At 52.3% G+C, this 19,451-nt stretch overlaps 1 protein-coding gene across 1 annotated transcript in view; it reads right to left on the bottom strand.

Annotated features, from left to right (window-relative positions):
* The window catches only part of LOC145361240 (equilibrative nucleobase transporter 1-like), a 48,596-nt gene extending 45,433 nt beyond the window's left edge, over positions 1-3,163 (bottom strand). Inside the window, exons 1-2 of the mRNA XM_080216874.1 lie at positions 2,980-3,163; positions 1,563-1,695 (exon numbers count right to left, since the gene is read on the bottom strand). Coding sequence (XP_080073000.1) covers positions 1,563-1,695; positions 2,980-3,163 — 317 coding nt within the window. The remainder of the gene's footprint in view (positions 1-1,562; positions 1,696-2,979) is intronic.
* Positions 3,164-19,451: the final 16,288 nt, after the last annotated feature.

Raw genomic sequence — 19,451 nt, 5'->3', positions numbered from 1 at the left:
AAATGGGGCCAAAGGGATCGAGGGTGAGAAAGATTGGTGGGGATAATATGTAGAGATATGGGGAGAGGTGGGATTGTGTTTGGTGCAGATTCGAAGGGCCTCTCTCTGCACTGGAGGGTTTGATGGTTGAGAGAGGTGGATACTCAGCGAGACCTGGGAGTCCTCGTCCACCAGTCGCTGAGAGTAAGCCCGCAGGTACAGCAGGCAGTACAGAAGGCAAATGGTATGTTCAGAGCGAGAGGAATTGGGTAGAGGGAGAGGGATATTTTGTGCTACAATTGTACAGGGCGTTGGTGAGTCCACACCTGGAGTATTGTGTGCAGTTTTGGTCTCCTTATCTGGGGAAGGATGTCCTTGCTATAGAGGGAGGACAGCGACGGTTTACCAGGCTGATTCCTGCGATGGTAGGTCTGTCATATGAGGAGAGACTAAGTCGGTGAGGATTATATTCACTGGAGTTTAGAAGAGGGGATCTGATAGAAACTTACAAAATTCTAACAGGGTAGATTCAGAAAGAAAGTTCCCGATGGGGGGGGAGTCCAGATCTAGGGGGTCATAGATTGAGGATAAGGGGTAGGACTGAGGTGAGGAGAAATTTCTTCACCCAGAGGGTGGTGAATGTGTGGAGTTGTGTGATTTCAAGAAGAAATTAGATTTCGCTCTTGGGGCAAAAGGGATTGAGGGATATGGGAGTTGTGGGGGGTGGTGGGGATTAGCCATGACCAAAATGAATGTCACTGCAGGTTGGAATGGCCTCCTCCTGCTTCTCGTTCCGATGGGGGGGGCGATGTTACCATGTTTTTTCGGAGCGCCGAGCGGACGGGAAACCGGGAGGGTTTCCGATCCGTTCTTTGGGGTGTGTTTCCAGGCCCCCCCCCTGCAAAATCCTGAGCAGAGTCCGCTGGGTGGGGCCGAACACGTCCGAAAAGCTGCAGAGGGAGGGTGTGCGCGTGTGCAGAGCTCCGGGGCTGCGCACGCGCGCTGGCAGTGGCCAGGAGTCTGATAGACAGAGCTGTCAGGCCCCTGCTGCTGCAGGCAGTCCGAAGCAGCGCCCTCCCCCTGCAAACACGGGGGCCCGTGACTCGAGCGATGGGCCTCACCGGCACCCCCCGTTGTCCAGACCGACCGCCGACACCCCCCCCAATCCCACTGATGGCAGACCCGCTGCCCCCCCCTCCACTGATAGCTGCAGAGTGGCAGATTTTCCCCCTCCCCCTGCATTGGCCCCACATCAGCTCCCCATTCGCCCCTCCCCTCCATTAGACCACACCCCTCATTAGCCCCGCCCCAACATCGCCCCTCCCCCATTTGCACCCCCCCCAATTTGTCCCTCCACCCACCCCTCCCCACACATCCCCCCCCCCCAAATTTGGAAACCGCCTTCTATTTGCCGCTCACTGCCAGTCCCACACCCACCCATGCCATCCCTGCCCTGCTCCCCATGCCCACGCCCCCTCCCTCTGGGACCCCTCCGCCCTCTCGCTCTGCCTCTCTCCCCCTCCCCCACTCCCACCAGGTCTAACGCTAACCTCGTGCCCAATGTGAAGGGGTGAGGCACTCACATGGCGATGCCCTGCGCTGCCCGGGTGCCAAGGTAGTCGAAGACACAACCGCTGGGCAAGGTGGTAAAACTGTCCATAAAAGATGCCAGTGTGAAGATCAACGCAAACTGCTCATCCTGTTCGTGACAGTCCACTGCAAAACAGAGGGGCGGAGGGAGAGGGAGGGGAGGTGGAGGGGAGGGAAGGGGAGGTGCAGAGCGTCAGTACTGAGGGAGTGCCACACTGTCAGAGGGTCAGTGCTGAGGGAGTGCCGCACTGTCAGAGGGTCAGCGCTGAGGGAGCGCCGCACTGTCAGAGGGTCAGTGCTGAGGGAGTGCTGCACTGTCAGAGGGTCAGTGCTGAGGGAGTGCCGCACTGTCAGAGGGTCAGTGCTGAGGGGGTGCCGCACTGTCAGAGGGTCAGTGCTGAGGGAGCGCCGCACTGTCAGAGGGTCAGTGCTGAGGGAGTGCCGCACTGTCAGAGGGTCAGTGCTGAGGGGGTGCCGCACTGTCAGAGGGTCAGTGCTGAGGGGGTGCCGCACTGTCAGAGGGTCAGTGCTGAGGGAGTGCCGCACTGTCAGAGGGTCAGTGCTGAGGGAGTGCCGCACTCTCAGAGGGTCAGTGCTGAGGGAGTGCCGCACTGTCAGAGGGTCAGTGCTGAGGGAGTTCCGCACTGTCAGAGGGTCAGTGCTGAGGGAGCGCCGCACTGTCAGAGGGTCAGTGCTGAGGGAGTGCCGCACTGTCAGAGGGTCAGTGCTGAGGGAGCGCCACACTGTCAGAGGGTCAGTGCTGAGGGGGTGCCGCACTGTCAGAGGGTCAGTGCTGAGGGAATGCCGCACTGTCAGAGGGTCAGTGCTGAGGGAGCGCCGCACTGTCAGAAGGTCAGTGCTGAGGGAGTGCCGCACTGTCAGAGGGACAGTGCTGAGGGAGTGCCGCACTGTCAGAGGGTCAGTGCTGAGGGAGTGCCGCACTGTCAGAGGGTCAGTACTGAGGGAGCGCCGCACTGTCAGAGGGTCAGTACTGAGGGAGCGCCGCACTGTCAGAGGGTCAGTGCTGAGGGAGTGCCGCACTGTCAGAGGGTCAGTGCTGAGGGAGTGCCGCACTGTCAGAGGGTCAGTGCTGAGGGAGCGCCGCACTGTCAGAGGGTCAGTGCTGAGGGAGTGCCGCACTGTCAGAGGGTCAGTGCTGAGGGAGCGCCGCACTGTCAGAGGGTCAGTGCTGAGGGAGTGCCGCACTGTCAGAGGGTCAGTGCTGAGGGAGTGCCGCACTGTCAGAGGGTCAGTGCTGAGGGAGCGCCGCACTGTCAGAGGGTCAGTGCTGAGGGAGCGCCGCACTGTCAGAGGGTCAGCGCTGAGGGGAGCGCCACAGTGTGAGTGGGACCCAGGCAGACACAGTAAAGCCCTTTCTGCCCATCTCTCTCTGTGCTAGCCCACACTCACGGCTGCCGTTCCGGGAGTCACTGCCGTTGTGCAGAGGGACACAGAGGTCGGAGAAATACCCTTCCTTCTTGAGGACAAAAACCAGCGACGCCCAGCCAAATATCGCTCCCGCAAATCCCAGGCACTCGAACAGACCCGTCACCAGGGTGAGGGTCCGCTTCACCCTCTGGTTCAGGGGTAACATCTTCTGCCTCCGTCTGCCCCAATCGGTCTCTGAAACACAGAACAAAAGCTTGTCTCATCCTCCGCAGGATACGTTCCAAAATTCCACGAGCGGGCAGAACGGAGCGCGGTCGACTTTACTGGTCAGTGAGTCGGGTAAATGGTAAATGGTCAGCGCAACATCGAAGGGCCTGTTTTGCGCTGTAATGTTCTATGTTTTATGATAGGGTAGAGGTAGAGAGATTCTACCCGCTTAGAAAGGATAGCAGGACTAGAGGACACAGCCTCAAGATAAGAGAGATTCTACCCGCTTAGAAAGATAGCAGGACTAGAGGACACAGTGTCAAAATAAGAGAGATTCTACCCGCTTAGAAAGATAGCAGGACTAGAGGACACAGTGTCAAAATAAGAGAGATTCTACCCGCTTAGAAAGGATAGCAGGACTAGAGGGCACAGCCTCAAGATAAGAGAGATTCTACCCGCTTAGAAAGGATAGCAGGACTAGAGGACACAGCCTCAAGATAAGAGAGATTCTACCCGCTTAGAAAGATAGCAGGACTAGAGGGCACAGCCTCAAGATAAGAGAGATTCTTCCCGCTTAGAAAGGATAGCAGGACTAGAGGGCACAGCCTCAAGATAAGAGAGATTCTACCCGCTTAGAAAGGATAGCAGGACTAGAGGGCACAGCGTCAAAATAAGAGAGATTCTACCCGCTTAGAAAGATAGCAGGACTAGAGGGCACAGCTCAAGATAAGAGAGATTCATCCCGCTTAGAAAGGATAGCAGGACTAGAGGACACAGCCTTGAGATAAGAGAGATTCTACCCGCTTAGAAAGGATAGCAGGACTAGAGGACACAGTGTCAAGATAAGAGAGATTCTTCCCGCTTAGAAAGGATAGCAGGACTAGAGGACACAGCGTCAAAATAAGAGAGATTCTACCCGCTTAGAAAGATAGCAGGACTAGAGGACACAGTGTCAAGATAAGAGAGATTCTACCCGCTTAGAAAGGATAGCAGGACTAGAGGGCACAGCCTCAAGATAAGAGAGATTCTACCCGCTTAGAAAGGATAGCAGGACTAGAGGGCACAGCCTCAAGATAAGAGAGATTCTACCCGCTTAGAAAGATAGCAGGACTAGAGGACACAGCCTCAAGATAAGAGAGATCTTTCCCGCTTAGAAAGGATAGCAGGACTAGAGGGCACAGCCTCAAGATAAGAGAGATTCTACCCGCTTAGAAAGATAGCAGGACTAGAGGGCACAGCCTCAAGATAAGAGAGATTCTTCCCGCTTAGAAAGGATAGCAGGACTAGAGAACACAGCCTCAAGATAAGAGAGATTCTACCCGCTTAGAAAGGATAGCAGGACTAGAGGACACAGCCTCAAGATAAGGGGGATTCTACCCGCTTAGAAAGGATAGCAGGACTAGAGGGCACAGCCTCGAGATAAGGGGGAGCGCAGTTTAGATCGGAGTTGAGGAGGAACTTCTTCACTCAAATCTCTAGAATTCTTTGCCCGTGAAGGCTACCTCGCTGAATATATTGAAGTCACGGGTGGATAGGTTTTTGATAGACAGGGGGAGAGAGAGCGGGAACTGATCCACGTCCGATCAGCCGTGATCTTATTGAATGGCGGGGCAGGCTCGAGGGGTTAGATAGCCCCCTCCTACTCCGATTTCGTAGGTTCTTATGAAGAGGCGACACTCCAAAAGTGTGTGCCTCCAAAGTAGACCTGTTGGACTCTAACCTGGAGACTTTGAGCTGTGTTTACCCGAGTCCAGTGCCCGCCATCTCCAGACCAGGAGGCAGGAGAGCGGTCTAGAGGGTTACGCAGTGAGGCTATGTGGATAGATCTCAGGGACGGGGAGGGTTAAGACACAGTGTTGGGGGTTTGCTCTACAGCAGGCTGCCATGGGGATAGAGAAACGGATATATCGGCAGATTTCGGCAAGGATATAACCAACAGGGTGGGAGATTTTAAATTTCCCCTGTACTGACCGGGACTCACTGTGGAAACACCAGTGCTGGACTGGGGTAAACACACTCAGGAGTCTCTCAGCGCTGTCAGAGGGTCAGTGCTGAGGGAGTGCCGCACTGCCAGAGGGTCAGTGCTGAGGGAGCGCCGCACTGTCAGAGGGTCAGTGCTGAGGGAGTGCCGCACTGTCAGAGGGTCAGTGCTGAGAGAGTGCCGCACTGTCAGAGGGTCAGTGCTGAGGGAGCGCCGCACTGTCAGAGGGTCAGTGCTGAGGGAGCGCCGCACTGTCAGAGGGTCAGTGCTGAGGGAGTGCCGCACTGTCAGAGGGTCAGTGCTGAGGGAGCGCCGCACTGTCAGAGGGTCAGTGCTGAGGGAGTGCCGCACTGTCAGAGGGTCAGTGCTGAGGGAGCGCCGCACTGTCAGAGGGTCAGTGCTGAGGGAGCGCCGCACTGTCAGAGGGTCAGTGCTGAGGGAGCGCCGCACTGTCAGAGGGTCAGTGCTGAGGGAGCGCCGCACTGTCAGAGGGTCAGTGCTGAGGGAGCGCCGCACTGTCAGAGGGTCAGTACTGAGGGAGCGCCGCACTGTCAGAGGGTCAGTGCTGAGGGAGTGCCGCACTGTCAGAGGGTCAGTGCTGAGGGAGCGCCGCACTGTCAGAGGGTCAGTGCTGAGGGAGTGCCGCACTGTCAGAGGGTCAGTGCTGAGGGAGCGCCGCACTGTCAGAGGGTCAGTGCTGAGGGAGTGCCGCACTGTCAGAGGGTCAGTGCTGAGGGAGTGCCGCACTGTCAGAGGGTCAGTGCTGAGGGAGTGCCGCACTGTCAGAGGGTCAGTGCTGAGGGAGTGCCGCACTGTCAGAGGGTCAGTGCTGAGGGAGTGCCGCACTGTCAGAGGGTCAGTGCTGAGGGAGTGCCGCACTGTCAGAGGGTCAGCAGAGTGCAAATAAAGTGGTATTAAACGCCACTAACTTTCGGAGTGCAGTTCTTTCATCAGCTGCATGGGAAGATCCCATTCCGATAGCTACTAACGCACTGATAGCTACTAACGCAGAGATTGTGAGTAGCACCCAGGAGGAAAGAGTCCATTTGGCCCATCGAGTCTGCCCCCATCACAATCCCAGCCAGGCCCTACCCCCGTATCCCTACATATTTACCCCCTAATCCCTCTCACCGACACATCTCAGGACACAAGGGGGCAATTTTTAGCACGGCCAACGAACCTCACCAGCACGTCTTTGGACTGTGGGGACACCCGGAGGAAACCCACGCCGACACGGGGAGAATGTGCAAACCCCAGAGGGATTTCTCGAAACAGCACGTCCATCATCCAAGTAGGGAAGGGGCGCTGACTGGAGCTGGTTTCGGGGGGCGCGAGCGCAGCTAGATGGACAAGTGTTTCAAAAGGGGGAGCAGTTCGGGAACAGCGATCACAATTCAGTGCACTTTCAGATACCAACGGACGCCAAGGCACGGGACAGCGGGGAAAGGATAATCTCAACAATATTAGGCAGTTGTTGAAGAATGTAGATCGGGGAGGCAGGTGTTGGGGAGCAAATAACATCGAGCCTGCGGGAGGCTTTCAGGTATCAGTTGATAGGAATTCAAAACCGGCACATTCCTGTTCGGATGAGGGATAAGTGTTTCGGGAGCCTTGGGCCAACGAGAGATCTCGTGAGGTCCGTCAAAGAGAGAGAGAGGAAGCATTTGTCAACACACATAGCAAGTGTGGAATACAAGGAACTTTCGCAAGGAGTGAGGGGGGCTAAAAGGGGTGACGGAATGAATATTTTGGGTCGGTATCCTGCGAAAGCAAGTGTTTGGTGGAGTCTGGGAAAGGATGCGGAGATAATTTGAGCCATGTGGAGATCAAAACAGGAGGAGGCACTGGGATTCTTGGCAAAAAACATGAAGGCAGACAAGTCTCCAGGGCCAGACGGGAGGTCGCCCGGAATTTTGAGAGAGGCAAGGGAGGAAATCGTTGGGGACCTTGAGAGAAATCTTTGTACCCTCACTGGCGACAGGAGAGGTCCCAGAGGATTGGAGAATGTTGTTCCTTTGTTTAAGAAGGGGAAGAGGATAATTCCAAGTGAGGTGAGCTGGATATCGGTGGTGGTGGAGAGAATTCTTCCAGGCAGGATATATTCCCATTTGCTGTATTCGCAAGAGGCAACATTTGGCCTCTCACTATCTGAGTCGAGTTTATCAAGGGAGTGATACAGATGATTGACGAGGGTAGGGCAGTGGATGCTGTTTATAGGGGTTACAGCAGAGCTCACTGATAGTCACAAAGCAAGTAGTGCTCCCTCAGCACTGACCCTCTGACAGTGCGGCACTCCCTCAGCACTGACCCTCTGACAGTGCGGCACTCCCTCAGCACTGACCCTCTGACAGTGCGGCACTCCCTCAGCACTGACCCTCTGACAGTGCGGCGCTCCCTCAGCACTGACCCTCTGACAGTGCGGCACTCCCTCAGCACTGACCCTCTGACAGTGCGGCGCTCCCTCAGCACTGACCCTCTGACAGTGCGGCACCCCCTCAGCACTGACCCTCTGACAGTGCGGCGCTCCCTCAGCACTGACCCTCTGACAGTGCGGCACTCCCTCAGCACTGACACTCTGACAGTGCGGCACTCCCTCAGCACTGACCCTCTGAGAGTGCAGCACTCCCTCAGCACTGACCCTCTGAGAGTGCGGCACTCCCTCAGCACTGACCCTCTGACAGTGCGGCGCTCCCTCAGCACTGACCCTCTGACGGTGCGGCACTCCCTCAGCACTGACCCTCTGACAGTGCGGCGCTCCCTCAGCACTGACCCTCTGACAATGCGGCACTCCCTCAGTACTGACCCTCTGACAGTGCGGCACTCCCTCAGCACTGACCGTCTGACAGTGCGGCACTCCCTCAGCACTGACCCTCGAAATTTAGCATGGCCAATCCACCTAACCTGCACATCTTTGGACACTAAGGGGCAATTTAGCATGGCCAATCCACCTAACCTGCACATCTTTGGACACTAAGGGGCAATTTAGCATGGCCAATCCACCTAACCCACACATCTTTGGACACTAAATGGCAATTTACCATGGCCAATCCACCTAACCTGCACATCTTTGGATACTAAGGGACAATTTAGCATGGCCAATCCACCTAACCTGCACATCTTTGGACACTAAGGGGCAATTTAGCATGGCCAATCCACCTAACCTGCACATCTTTGGACACTAAGGGACAATTTAGCATGGCCAATCCACCTAACCTGCACATCTTTGGACACTAAGGGGCAATTTAGCATGGCCAATCCACCTAACCTGCACATCTTTGGACACTAAGGGACAATTTAGCATGGCCAATCCACCTAACCTGCACATCTTTGGACACTAAGGGGCAATTTAGCATGGCCAATCCACCTAACCTGCACATCTTTGGACACTAAGGGACAATTTAGCATAGCCAATCCACCTAACCTGCACATCTTTGGACACTAAGGGACAATTTAGCATGGCCAATCCACCTAACCTACACATCTTTGGACACTAAGGGGCAATTTAGCATGGCCAATCCACCTAACCTACACATCTTTGGACACTCAGGGACAATTTAGCATGGCCAATCCAACTAACCTGCACATCTTTGGACACTAAGGGACAATTTAGCATGGCCAATCCACCTAACCTGCACATCTTTGGACACTAAGGGACAATTTAGCATGGCCAATCCACCTAACCTGCACATCTTTGGACACTAAATGGCAATTTAGCATGGCCAATCCACCTAACCTGCACATCTTTGGACACTAGGGGGCGATTTAGCATGGCCAATCCACCTAACCTACACATCTTTGGACACTAAGGGACAATTTAGCATGGCCAATCCACCTAACCTACACATCTTTGGACACTAAGGGGCAATTTAGCATGGCCAGTCCACCTAACCTGCACATCTTTGGACACTAAGGGGCAATTTAGCATGGCCAATCCACCTAACCTGCACATCTTTGGACACTAAGGGACAATTTAGCATGGCCAATCCACCTAACCTGCACATCTTTGGACACTAAGGGGCAATTTAGCATGGCCAATCCCCCTAACCTGCACATCTTTGGACACTAAGGGGCAATTTAGCATGGCCAATCCACCTAACCTGCACATCTTTGGACACTAAGGGGCAATTTAGCATGGCCAATCCACCTAACCTGCACATCTTTGGACACTAAGGGGCAATTTAGCATGGCCAATCCACCTAACCTACACATCATTGGACACTAAGGGACAATTTAGCATGGCCAATCCACCTAACCTGCACATCTTTGGACACTAAGGGACAATTTAGCATGGCCAATCCACCTAACCTGCACATCTTTGGACACTAAGGGGTAATTTAGCATGGCCAATCCACCTAACCTGCACATCTTTGGACACTAAATGGCAGTTTAGCACGGCCAATTCCCCTAACCAGCATTTATTTTGGACTGTGGGAGGAAACCAGAGCACCCGGAGGAAACCTACGCAGACACGGGGAGAATGTGCATTCTCCACACAGCCAGTGGCCCGAGCCGGGAAGCGAACCTGGGTCCCTGGCACCGTGGGGCAGCAGTGCCAACCGCCCTGCCACCGTGCCATCCGATAACATCCCCCAAAGCAGCCGGCCCCCTCTCTGGATCTACGGGTCGCTGGGAGCCAGATACGGCGAGAGCGACCTTTCGCCTCACGTTTGCGGACATCTTTGTGAATGGCGGTGCGCATCATTCTGTTTCTCGTCTCCCCCCCCACCCCGCCGTCTTGGACCCCTTCAACGAGGCCGCTACAGATCCGTAACCCCCCCCAACTTGACCCCATGAGCCCAGGTGCCATTGGACGCAAAATCGGATTCCAAATATTCCCGCCATCATTTACCGTCTCTCGGAGGAGATTTCCGGAATCTGTCACCTCCCTCCCCGGGTTTTGTTGGGAACTCGAGCTCCAATCCCCGACGCTCCAATCTCCTGGAATGATTCTCCTACCTCTCTATCTGTTGCCATTAATATCACGGGAACTTTGAACAGTTCCTCCCCCTAATACACACACACACACACACACACACGCCTCGCCGTCCAAAATCCACAGGATTTGCACAATCCCCGCTCCTGGAACTGATCCTTGACCCGCAGCCGTATCTCCTTCCTCTGAAGTCTCGAGACACCTTCCCGGGCCAAAGCTCCCCGCTCCCCAAACTGTAGGGGTTGAGTCGCGACTCAAGGAGAGCCAACTGGGCTTGACCGTGTGACGGGCAGCGGGGGGGACGATCTTCTAGAGGTCTATTTGAATAATGAGGGGCACAGATCAGCGAGATAGTCGATATCTTCTCCCCAGAGGTAGGGGAGTCTAAGACTAGAGGGTTCAAAGTGAGAGGGGAAGAGATACAGAAGGGTCCAGAGGGGGCAAGTCATTCTCACAGAGAGTCTGGAACCAGAGGTCGGAGTAGAGACGGGTACAATTTGGTCTTTTAAGAAGCGTTTAGACAGTTACGTGGGTATCGACGGGCGTGGGACAAATGTGGGCGCTTGGGATTAGCTTAAAAGCTCTCAAGAGAGGGGGTAGCATTGGGCAGGTTGGGCCGAAGGGCCTGTTTCCCTGTCGTAAACCTCTGCCACTCTCTTCGATAGATCTAGGCAGGGTGGGGAAGGGAAAGTTGACCCCCCCTGAGTTGGAGGGGCAGTTACCAAGGGACACAAGTTAAAAGTGAGGGGCTGGGAGGGTAGGATTTGAGGCAGAACTTTTTTTTTTAACCCGGAGGGCCTGGGATGCGCTGCCTGGGAGGGTGGGGACACCTCACATCCTTTATAAAGCACCTGGGTGAGCACTGGGCACGTCACAACATTCAGGGCTACGGGTCCAGTGCTGGCAAGTGGGGTGAGGTGGGCAGGTCAGAATCTTGCATCAACGTAGTGGGCTGAATGGCCTCTTCTGCACTGTCGTCTTCCATGGATCCGTGAGACGGGGATTTTTATTACCCGTAGGGAGGCTGAGGGGTTGATCTTAGGACGTAGAACAGCATAGAAACAGCCCCTCCAAACGTCACTCTGTCCTACCTAGACCAACCACCTGGACCCCTCTGTTCCCCGTCCGTTCGAGTGCCTACCTGGGTAAATCTTAAATGTCGCTAGCCTCGCTGCCTCAACCCCCTCGCTTGGCCCCCCCCCTCCCTCTGTGTAAAAAAAAACCTTCGCCCGCAGCATCTCCACTCATCCTTTCCTCCCCCTAACCTTGAACCTACGCCCCCTTGTCATTTGTGCGCTGGGGAAAAAAAATTCCAACTGCTCACCTTATCTAGCCCCCCCTCGTAATTTTACAAAGCTCTATCAAGTTCACCACCCCCTCCCACCCCGACACAGCTTCTGTCTTTCCAATCTCTGATAAAGGTCTCGAAACATAATGAGGGGGACAGATCAGTTAGATATCTTAACCCAAAGGCAAGGGAGTCTCAAACTCGAGGGCAGAGGTTTCGGGTGAGAGCGGAGAGATACAGAAGGGTCCAGAGGGGACAATTTTTTTCACACAGAGAGTTTGGAACCAGAGGTAGTAGTAGAGATGGGTACAATTTGGTCTTTTGAAATGAGCAATTAGGAATAGCTTAGTAGCTCGAGTAAAAGGGCAGCGTATATGTATCGGATGGAAGAAACAATACTTTTCGCTGTATCCTGAGACACGTAACAATCGGAAATCAAATCTAAAACTGTTCCTGAGAATATAATCGGAAGTTTTCACGAAACATACAGACAAAGCAGGCAGGAACAGAGGACGTTGCCCGCAAACAGAGTGTGGACTAGACCAGAGAGTCAGAGAGGTTTACAACATGGAAACAGTCCCCACGGCCCAACTTATCTATGCTGCCCCCTTTTTTCTAAACCACGAAGCTCATCCCAAGTGCCCGCGTTTGGCCCACATCCCTCTATACCCACGTAACTGTCTAAACGCTTTGTAAAAGACCAAATTGTACCCACCTCTACTACTACCTCTGGTTCCAAACTCTCTGTGTGAAAAAAATTGTCCCCTCTGGACCCTTCTGTATCTCTCCCCTCTCACCCGAAACCTCTGTCCTCGAGTTTGAGGCCTTTGGGTAAAGATATCTAACTGATCTGTGCCCCTCATTATGTTTCGAGACCTTTATCAGAGACTGGAAAGACAGAGACTGAGTTGGGGGTGTGGGGGGTGAACTTGATAGAGCTTTGTAAAATTACGAGGGGGGGGTAGATAAGGTGAGCAGTTGGAAGTTTTTTTCCCAGCGTACAAATGACAAGGGGGCGTAGGTTCAAGGTTAGTGGGGGGGAAAGGTTGAGTGGAGATGCTGCGGGCGAAGGTTTTTTTAACACAGAGGGAGGGGGTGGTGGCCAAGCGAGGGGGTTGAGGCAGATAGGTTAGCGACATTTAAGGCTTACCCGGGTAGGCACACGAACAGACGGGGCCTCTTCGAGCCTGCCCCGCCATTCAATAAGATCATGGCTGATCTGATAGTGGATCAGTTCCCGCTCTCTCTCCCCTTGTCTATCAGGAACCTATCTACCCGTGACTTAAATATATTCAGCGAGGTAGCCCCCACCACTTCAACGGGCAGAGAATTCCAGAGATTTGAGTGAAGAAGTTCCTCCTCAACTCCGATCTAAACTGCGCCCCCCCCCTTATCTTGAGGCTGTGCCCTCTAGTTCTGCTATCCTTTCTAAGCGGGAAGAATCTCTCTACCTCTACCCTATCCATCCCCTTCATTATCTTATACGTCTCTATAAGATCCCCCCTCATCCTTCTAAACTCCAACGAGTACAGACCCAGTCTATTCAGTCTCTCTTCATAGTCCAACCCCCTCATCTCCAGTATCAGCCGAATAAACCTCCTCTGCACTCCCTCCAAGGCCAATATATCCTCACACAAATAAGGGGATCAAAACTGCTAACTTGTCACTTAGTGTCCAAAGATGTGCAGGTTAGGTGGATTGGCCATGCTAAATTGCCCCTTAGTGTCCAAAGATGTGCAGGTTAGGTGGATTGGCCATGCTAAATTGCCTCTTAGTGTCCAAAGATGTGTAGGTTAGGTGGATTGGCCATGCTAAATTGCCCCTTAGTGTCCAAAGATGTGTAGGTTAGGTGGATTGGCCATGCTAAATTGTCCCTTAGTGTCCAAAGATGTGTAGGTTAGGTGGATTGGCCGTGCTAAATTGCCCCTTAGTGTCCAAAGATGTGCAGGTTAGATGGATTGGCCATGCTAAATTGCCCCTTAGTGTCCAAAGATGTGTAGGTTAGGTGGATAGGCCATGCTAAATTGCCCCTTAGTGTCCAAAGATGTGTAGGTTAGGTGGATTGGCCATGCTAAATTGCCCCTTAGTGTCCAAAGATGTGTAGGTTAGGTGGATTGGCCATGCTAAATTGTCCCTTAGTGTCCAAAGATGTGCAGGTTAGGTGGATTGGCCATGCTAAATTGTCCCTTAGTGTCCAAAGATGTGCAGGTTAGGTGGATTGGCCATGCTAAATTGCCCCTTAGTGTCTAAAGATGTGCAGGCTAGGTGGATAGGCCATGCTAAATTGCCCTTTAGTGTCCAAAGATGTGTAGGTTAGGTGGATTGGCCATGCTAAATTGTCCCTTAGTGTCCAAAGATGTGCAGGTTAGGTGGATTGGCCATGCTAAATTGTCCCTTAGTGTCCAAAGATGTGCAGGTTAGGTGGATTGGCCATGCTAAATTGCCCCTTAGTGTCCAAAGATGTGCAGGTTAGGTGGATTGGCCATGCTAAATTGCCCCTTAGTGTCCAAAGATGTGTAGGTTAGGTGGATTGGCCATGCTAAATTGCCCCTTAGTGTCAGGAGGACTAGTTAGATTAAATGCATGTTGGTTTGGGGGGGAGGTTATGAGGTTAAGGCCTGGGTGGGATTACGGTCAGCACAGACTCAATGGGCAGAATGGCCCCCTTTTTGCACTGCTGGGACTCTGCGAATCGATACAAAGTCAGCAGGAACGGAACTGCTCTTGAGTCGGCTGGTAGGCGCTCTGTAACTTTTATAGGAAGGACAGAGAATGTCTGGGGTGCGTGGGATCCTTGGTTATACTGCCTGCTTTTCCCCGAGGCAGCGGGGAGTGTAGACGGAGTCAATGGATGGGTTTGAGTGATGGATTGGGCTACGTTGACCGCCCTTTTGGAGTTCCTTGCGGTCTTGGGCACAGTAGGAGCCCACCCCAAGGTGTGATACGCCTAGAAAGTGTGCTCTCTAGGGTGGCATCTTTGAAAGTTGGCGAGCGGACGTGCCAAATTTCCTGCGCCTCCTGGGAAAGTTGAGGCGTTGGTGGGGAGGGTGCCCCTCGAGACGTTTCGTTGACCATCTCCTTCTAGTCCAGGGCACAAGGGGGCCCGTCAATCCCATCCGAGCCTCACCCTACATAGTTACCCACTGACCTACGCATCCCAAGACACTAATGGCCTAGCCCGCACATCTTTGGACTGTTGCCGGGGGGGGAACCCATGCAGACATGGGGAGAATGTGCAAACTCCCCACGGACCGTGACTCGAACCCAGGCCCCTGGGGCTGTGAAGGAGCAGTGCCAACCACCGCGCTGCCCTCTCGTTAATCACACGAATCGCCCAGAAGTCCCCCCGAGCAGGGTTATTTGGGGACACGAGCTTTCAGAGCACTGCTCCTTCATTGCCTATCGAGTGCACACCCGCCCAGTGTCGTAGCAGTAACTGTGAGAGCTGTGCTCCCTGTCCAACGCGCCAGTGTTCGAACTGTTGGTTCGAAAATGATAGCTCGATCGAATGGGTAAGAGCCCGGTGGTACCACGGCTGGACTGCGAACCCAGAAATGTCCTGGGGGACCCGGGTTCGAATCTCAGTCCGGCAGTTGGGGGAAATTTGAATTCAACCAAAAAAAAAAAATCTGGGATTAAGAATCTACCGACCAAACCATTATCGGAAAAACCCATCTGGGTCCCTTTCGGGAAGGAAATCCGTAACCCGGACTGGTTTCCAGAGCCACAGCCAATGTCTGAACGCTCAACTGCGCTCTGGGGTGCGTACAGGACGTAGAACAGTCGAGCTGAGCTGTGTCCCCAACCCAAGATCGAGCTATCCCCACCCCCCTACCGTTGCTCCAACTGCCTATCTGATAACCGGTTAGAACTTCTGAAAGTGTCCGACTACACGATCCCATTAGGCAGTCCATTCCCCACGCCCCCAACTACTCTTTGAGTGAAGGCATCCCTCTTATTTCTCCAAAAATGAGCCTTACAGTTACACCCACCCGAGGAAAGAGCCTCCGCTCTATCTATCGCCCTCTCATCGTCTTAGAAACCTCTATGAAGTCGCCTCCCATCCTCCTCTGCTCATAAGATCGTGAAGACAGAAACAAAAAAGTTATTCAATACCTTAGCCATATCCCCAAACCCTACCACTAGCTCCCCTTTCTCATCCTCTAAAGGACCAACATTCACCCTCGCCAGCCTCTTCCTTTCTATATATTTATAAAAACTCTTGCTATCCTTTTTTATATTAAGTGCTAGCCCAACTTCATAGTTTCTCCTACCCTTCTTTATCAACTTCTTTGTCAATCTTTGTTGACATTTAAACCTCTCCCAATCCTCTTCTTGCCCACTACTCTTAGCTACTCTACATTCCTCCGCTTTTAGTTTAACACTTTCCTTCACCTCCTTCGTTATCCACCTCTCCTCCTACTATCCTTTTTGACCATCGGAATAAATTTCCGTTGAGCACCAAGAAAGATCTCCTTAAAGATCCTCCACTGCTCCTCAACAGACCCTCCCTCCAACGCGCTCTCCCAGTCCACATTCGCCAACTCTTCTCTTATCCTACCGTATTTCCCTCTATTCAAACAAAGGACGCGTGCTCCAAAGAAAAAAACCCCAGCTCCCTCCACCTTTCCTCATAAGACCTACCCTTCAAACGGGGCAGCATCCTGGTCAACCTCCTCTCTCCAATGTCTCCACATCCTTCTTATAGTAACATGACCAGAACTGAACACGATGTTCCAAATGTATCCTCGCCAATATCCGGTATCATTGCAGCTTAACCCCACGGCTCTTAATCTCAAATCTCCTGTTAATAAACGCCATTCGCCTTCGTCACGGCTCTATCCAATTGAGTGGCGACCTTCAGAGATCTCTGGATACGAACCCCAAGATCGCTCCCTTCCCCCACGCTCTGCAGAACCCTGCTGTTGACCCTGCAACCCGCGCTCAAGCTTGCCCTAGAAAAAGGAATCGCCTCGCACTTATCAGGGTTAAACTGCATCTGCCGCTTTTTGGCCCAGCTCCACATCCTATCAATGTCTGTTTGAGGCCTACCAGAGCCCGCCACCTCAGCCACCCCCCCCACCAATCTTGGCGTCATCACCGAATTGACGAACCCACCCTTCAGCAACGCCCCCACCCCCCCCTCCTCCAAGTCTGGGCAAGCCACTCAGCACGGGGGCAAATCGGGACGGACAATAAATGCTAAGATACCAACGTCCCATGAACGAATGCGAAGAAATGAATCAAAATTAAACATTTTCTGTGCCTCATTCTCAAATATTCAGTGAACGTGAAAGGTATTTAGTCTTATTCGCAGGCTCCAGGCTCGCGAACAGGCCTGATTTTGATAGTGCGGCCTACGGAACAAAAGGGAGAAACAAATCCTGAGGCCTACTCGCCAGCATCAGTTGGCCATCATTGATTGAAGTCGCTCTATGCCCTTAGAGCCTCCGATCGACCATAGTTCTTGATTTAATTCCTGCACTGAGAAAACACTCTGTCTTGTCCAAACTCTGTCAAAAAATGGAGAACCTCACGTTTGCCCGCATTGACGTATGGATTTCCGAGCAGCCACTCTCTGAGAGATCTCGATCAGGGAGTGGAAACTCAGAAGCCCGATAGTGCAGAGGGAGGCTATTCGATCCATCGAACCTGTGCCGACAACAATCCCACCCAGGGCCCTACCCTATATATTCACCCTGCTAATCCACCTGACACTAAGGGGCAATTTAGCATGGCCAATCTCCCTAACCTACACATCTTTGGACACTAAGGGGCAATTTAGCATGGCCAATCCATCGAACCTACACATCTTTGGACACTAAGGGACAATTTAGCATGGCCAATCCATCTAACCTACACATCCTTGGACACCAAGGGGCAATTTAGCATGGCCAATCCATCTAACCTACACATCTTTGGACACTAAGGGGCAATTTAGCATGGCCAATCCACCTAATCTACACATCTTTGGACACTAAGGGGCAATTTAGCATGGCCAATCCACCTAATCTACACATCTTTGGACACTAAGGGGCAATTTAGCATGGCCAATCCACCCTAACCTGCACATCTTTGGACACTAAAGGGCAATTTAGCATGGCCAATCCACCTAACCTGCACATCTTTGGACACTAAGAGGCAATTTAGCATGGCCAATCCACCTAACCTACACATCTTTGGACACTAAGGGGCAATTTAGCATGGCCAATCCACCTAACCTGCACATCTTTGGACACTAAGGGGCAATTTAGCATGGCCAATCCAGCTAACCTGCACATCTTTGGACACTAAGGGGCAATTTAGCATGGCCAATCCACCTAACCTACACATCTTTGGACACTAAGGGGCAATTTAGCATGGCCAATCCACTTAACCTGCACATCTTTGGACACTAAGGGGCAATTTAGCATGGCCAATCCATCTAGCCTACACATCTTTGGACACTAAGGGGCAATTTAGCATGGCCAATCCACTTAACCTGCACATCTTTGGACACTAAGGGGCAATTTAGCATGGCCAATCCACCTAACCTACACATCTTTGGACACTAAGGGGCAATTTAGCATGGCCAATCCACTTAACCTACACATCTTTGGACACTAAGGGGCAATTTAGCATGGCCAATCCATCTAACCTACACATCTTTGGACACTAAGGGGCAATTTAGCATGGCCAATCCACTTAACCTGCACATCTTTGGACACTAAGGGGCAATTTAGCATGGCCAATCCACCTAACCTACACATCTTTGGACACTAAGGGGCAATTTAGCATGGCCAATCCACTTAACCTACACATCTTTGGACACTAAGGGGCAATTTAGCATGGCCAATCCATCTAACCTACACATCTTTGGACACTAAGGGGCAATTTAGCATGGCCAATCTACCTAACCTACACATCTTTGGACACTAAGGGGCAATTTAGCATGGCCAATCACCCTAACCTACACATCTTTGGACTCTAAGGGGCACTTTAGCATGGCCAATCCACCTAACCTACACATCTTTGGACACTAAGGGACAATTTAGCATGGCCAATCCACCTAACCTACACATCTTTGGACACTAAGGGGCAATTTAGCATGGCCAATCCACATAACCTGCACATCTTTGGACACTAAGGGGCAATTTAGTTGGCTGTCCTGTTTGCCTTGTTTATGCAAAGACTTAATTTTAAGATATTCCTGCCTATGCAATTATATTTCGAGTCCTAGAGGTTCACAGCATGGAAACAGGCCCTTCTGCCCAACTTGTCCATGCTGTCCCCTTTTTTTAAGCCCTTAAGCTAGTTCCAATTACCCACGTTTGGCCCATATCCCTCGATACCCATGTTACCCATGTAAATGCTTTTCAAAAGACAAAATTGTACCTGCCTCTATTACTACCTCTGGCAGCTCGTTCCAGACACTCACCACCCTCTGTGTGAAATTGCCCCTCTGGACACTTCTGTATCTCTCCCCTCCCATCTTAAACCTCTGCCCTCTAGTTTTAGACTCCCCTACCTTTGGGGAAAAGATATCGACTATCTAGCTGATCTGTGCCCCTCATTATTTTATAGACCTCTATAAGATCACCTCTCTACGCTCCAGAGAAAAAAGTCCCAGTCTATCCAGCCTCTCCTTATAACTCGAACCATCAAGTCCCAGTAGCATCCTATAAATCTTTTCTGCACTCTTTCTCATTTATTAATATCCTTTCTATAATCGGGGGAGCGGAACTGTACACAGTATTCCAAGTGTGGCCTTACCAATGTCTTGTACAACTTCAACAAGACGTCCCAACTCCTGTATGCAATGTTCTGACCGATGAAACCAAGCATGCCGAATGCCTTCTTCACAGCTCTGTGACTCCACTTTCAAGGAACTATGAACCTGTACCCCGAGATCTCTCTGTTCTGTAACTCTCCCCAACGCCCTACCATTAACTGTGTAAGTCCTGCCCTGGTTCGATCGACCAAATGCATCACCTCGCATTTATCGAAATTAAACTCCATCTGCCGTCTGTCAGCCCACTGGCCCATTTGATCAAGATCACTTTGCAATTCTAGATAATCCTCTTCACTGTCCACTGTGCCACTAA

Source organism: Carcharhinus amblyrhynchos, chromosome 34 (assembly GCF_965287045.1).
Source record: "Carcharhinus amblyrhynchos chromosome 34, sCarAmb.v2.hapA, whole genome shotgun sequence".
Taxonomy (NCBI): domain Eukaryota; kingdom Metazoa; phylum Chordata; class Chondrichthyes; order Carcharhiniformes; family Carcharhinidae; genus Carcharhinus; species Carcharhinus amblyrhynchos.
Note: the sequence above shows the minus strand (reverse complement) of the source record. Positions and strands in the feature narration are given on the sequence as shown.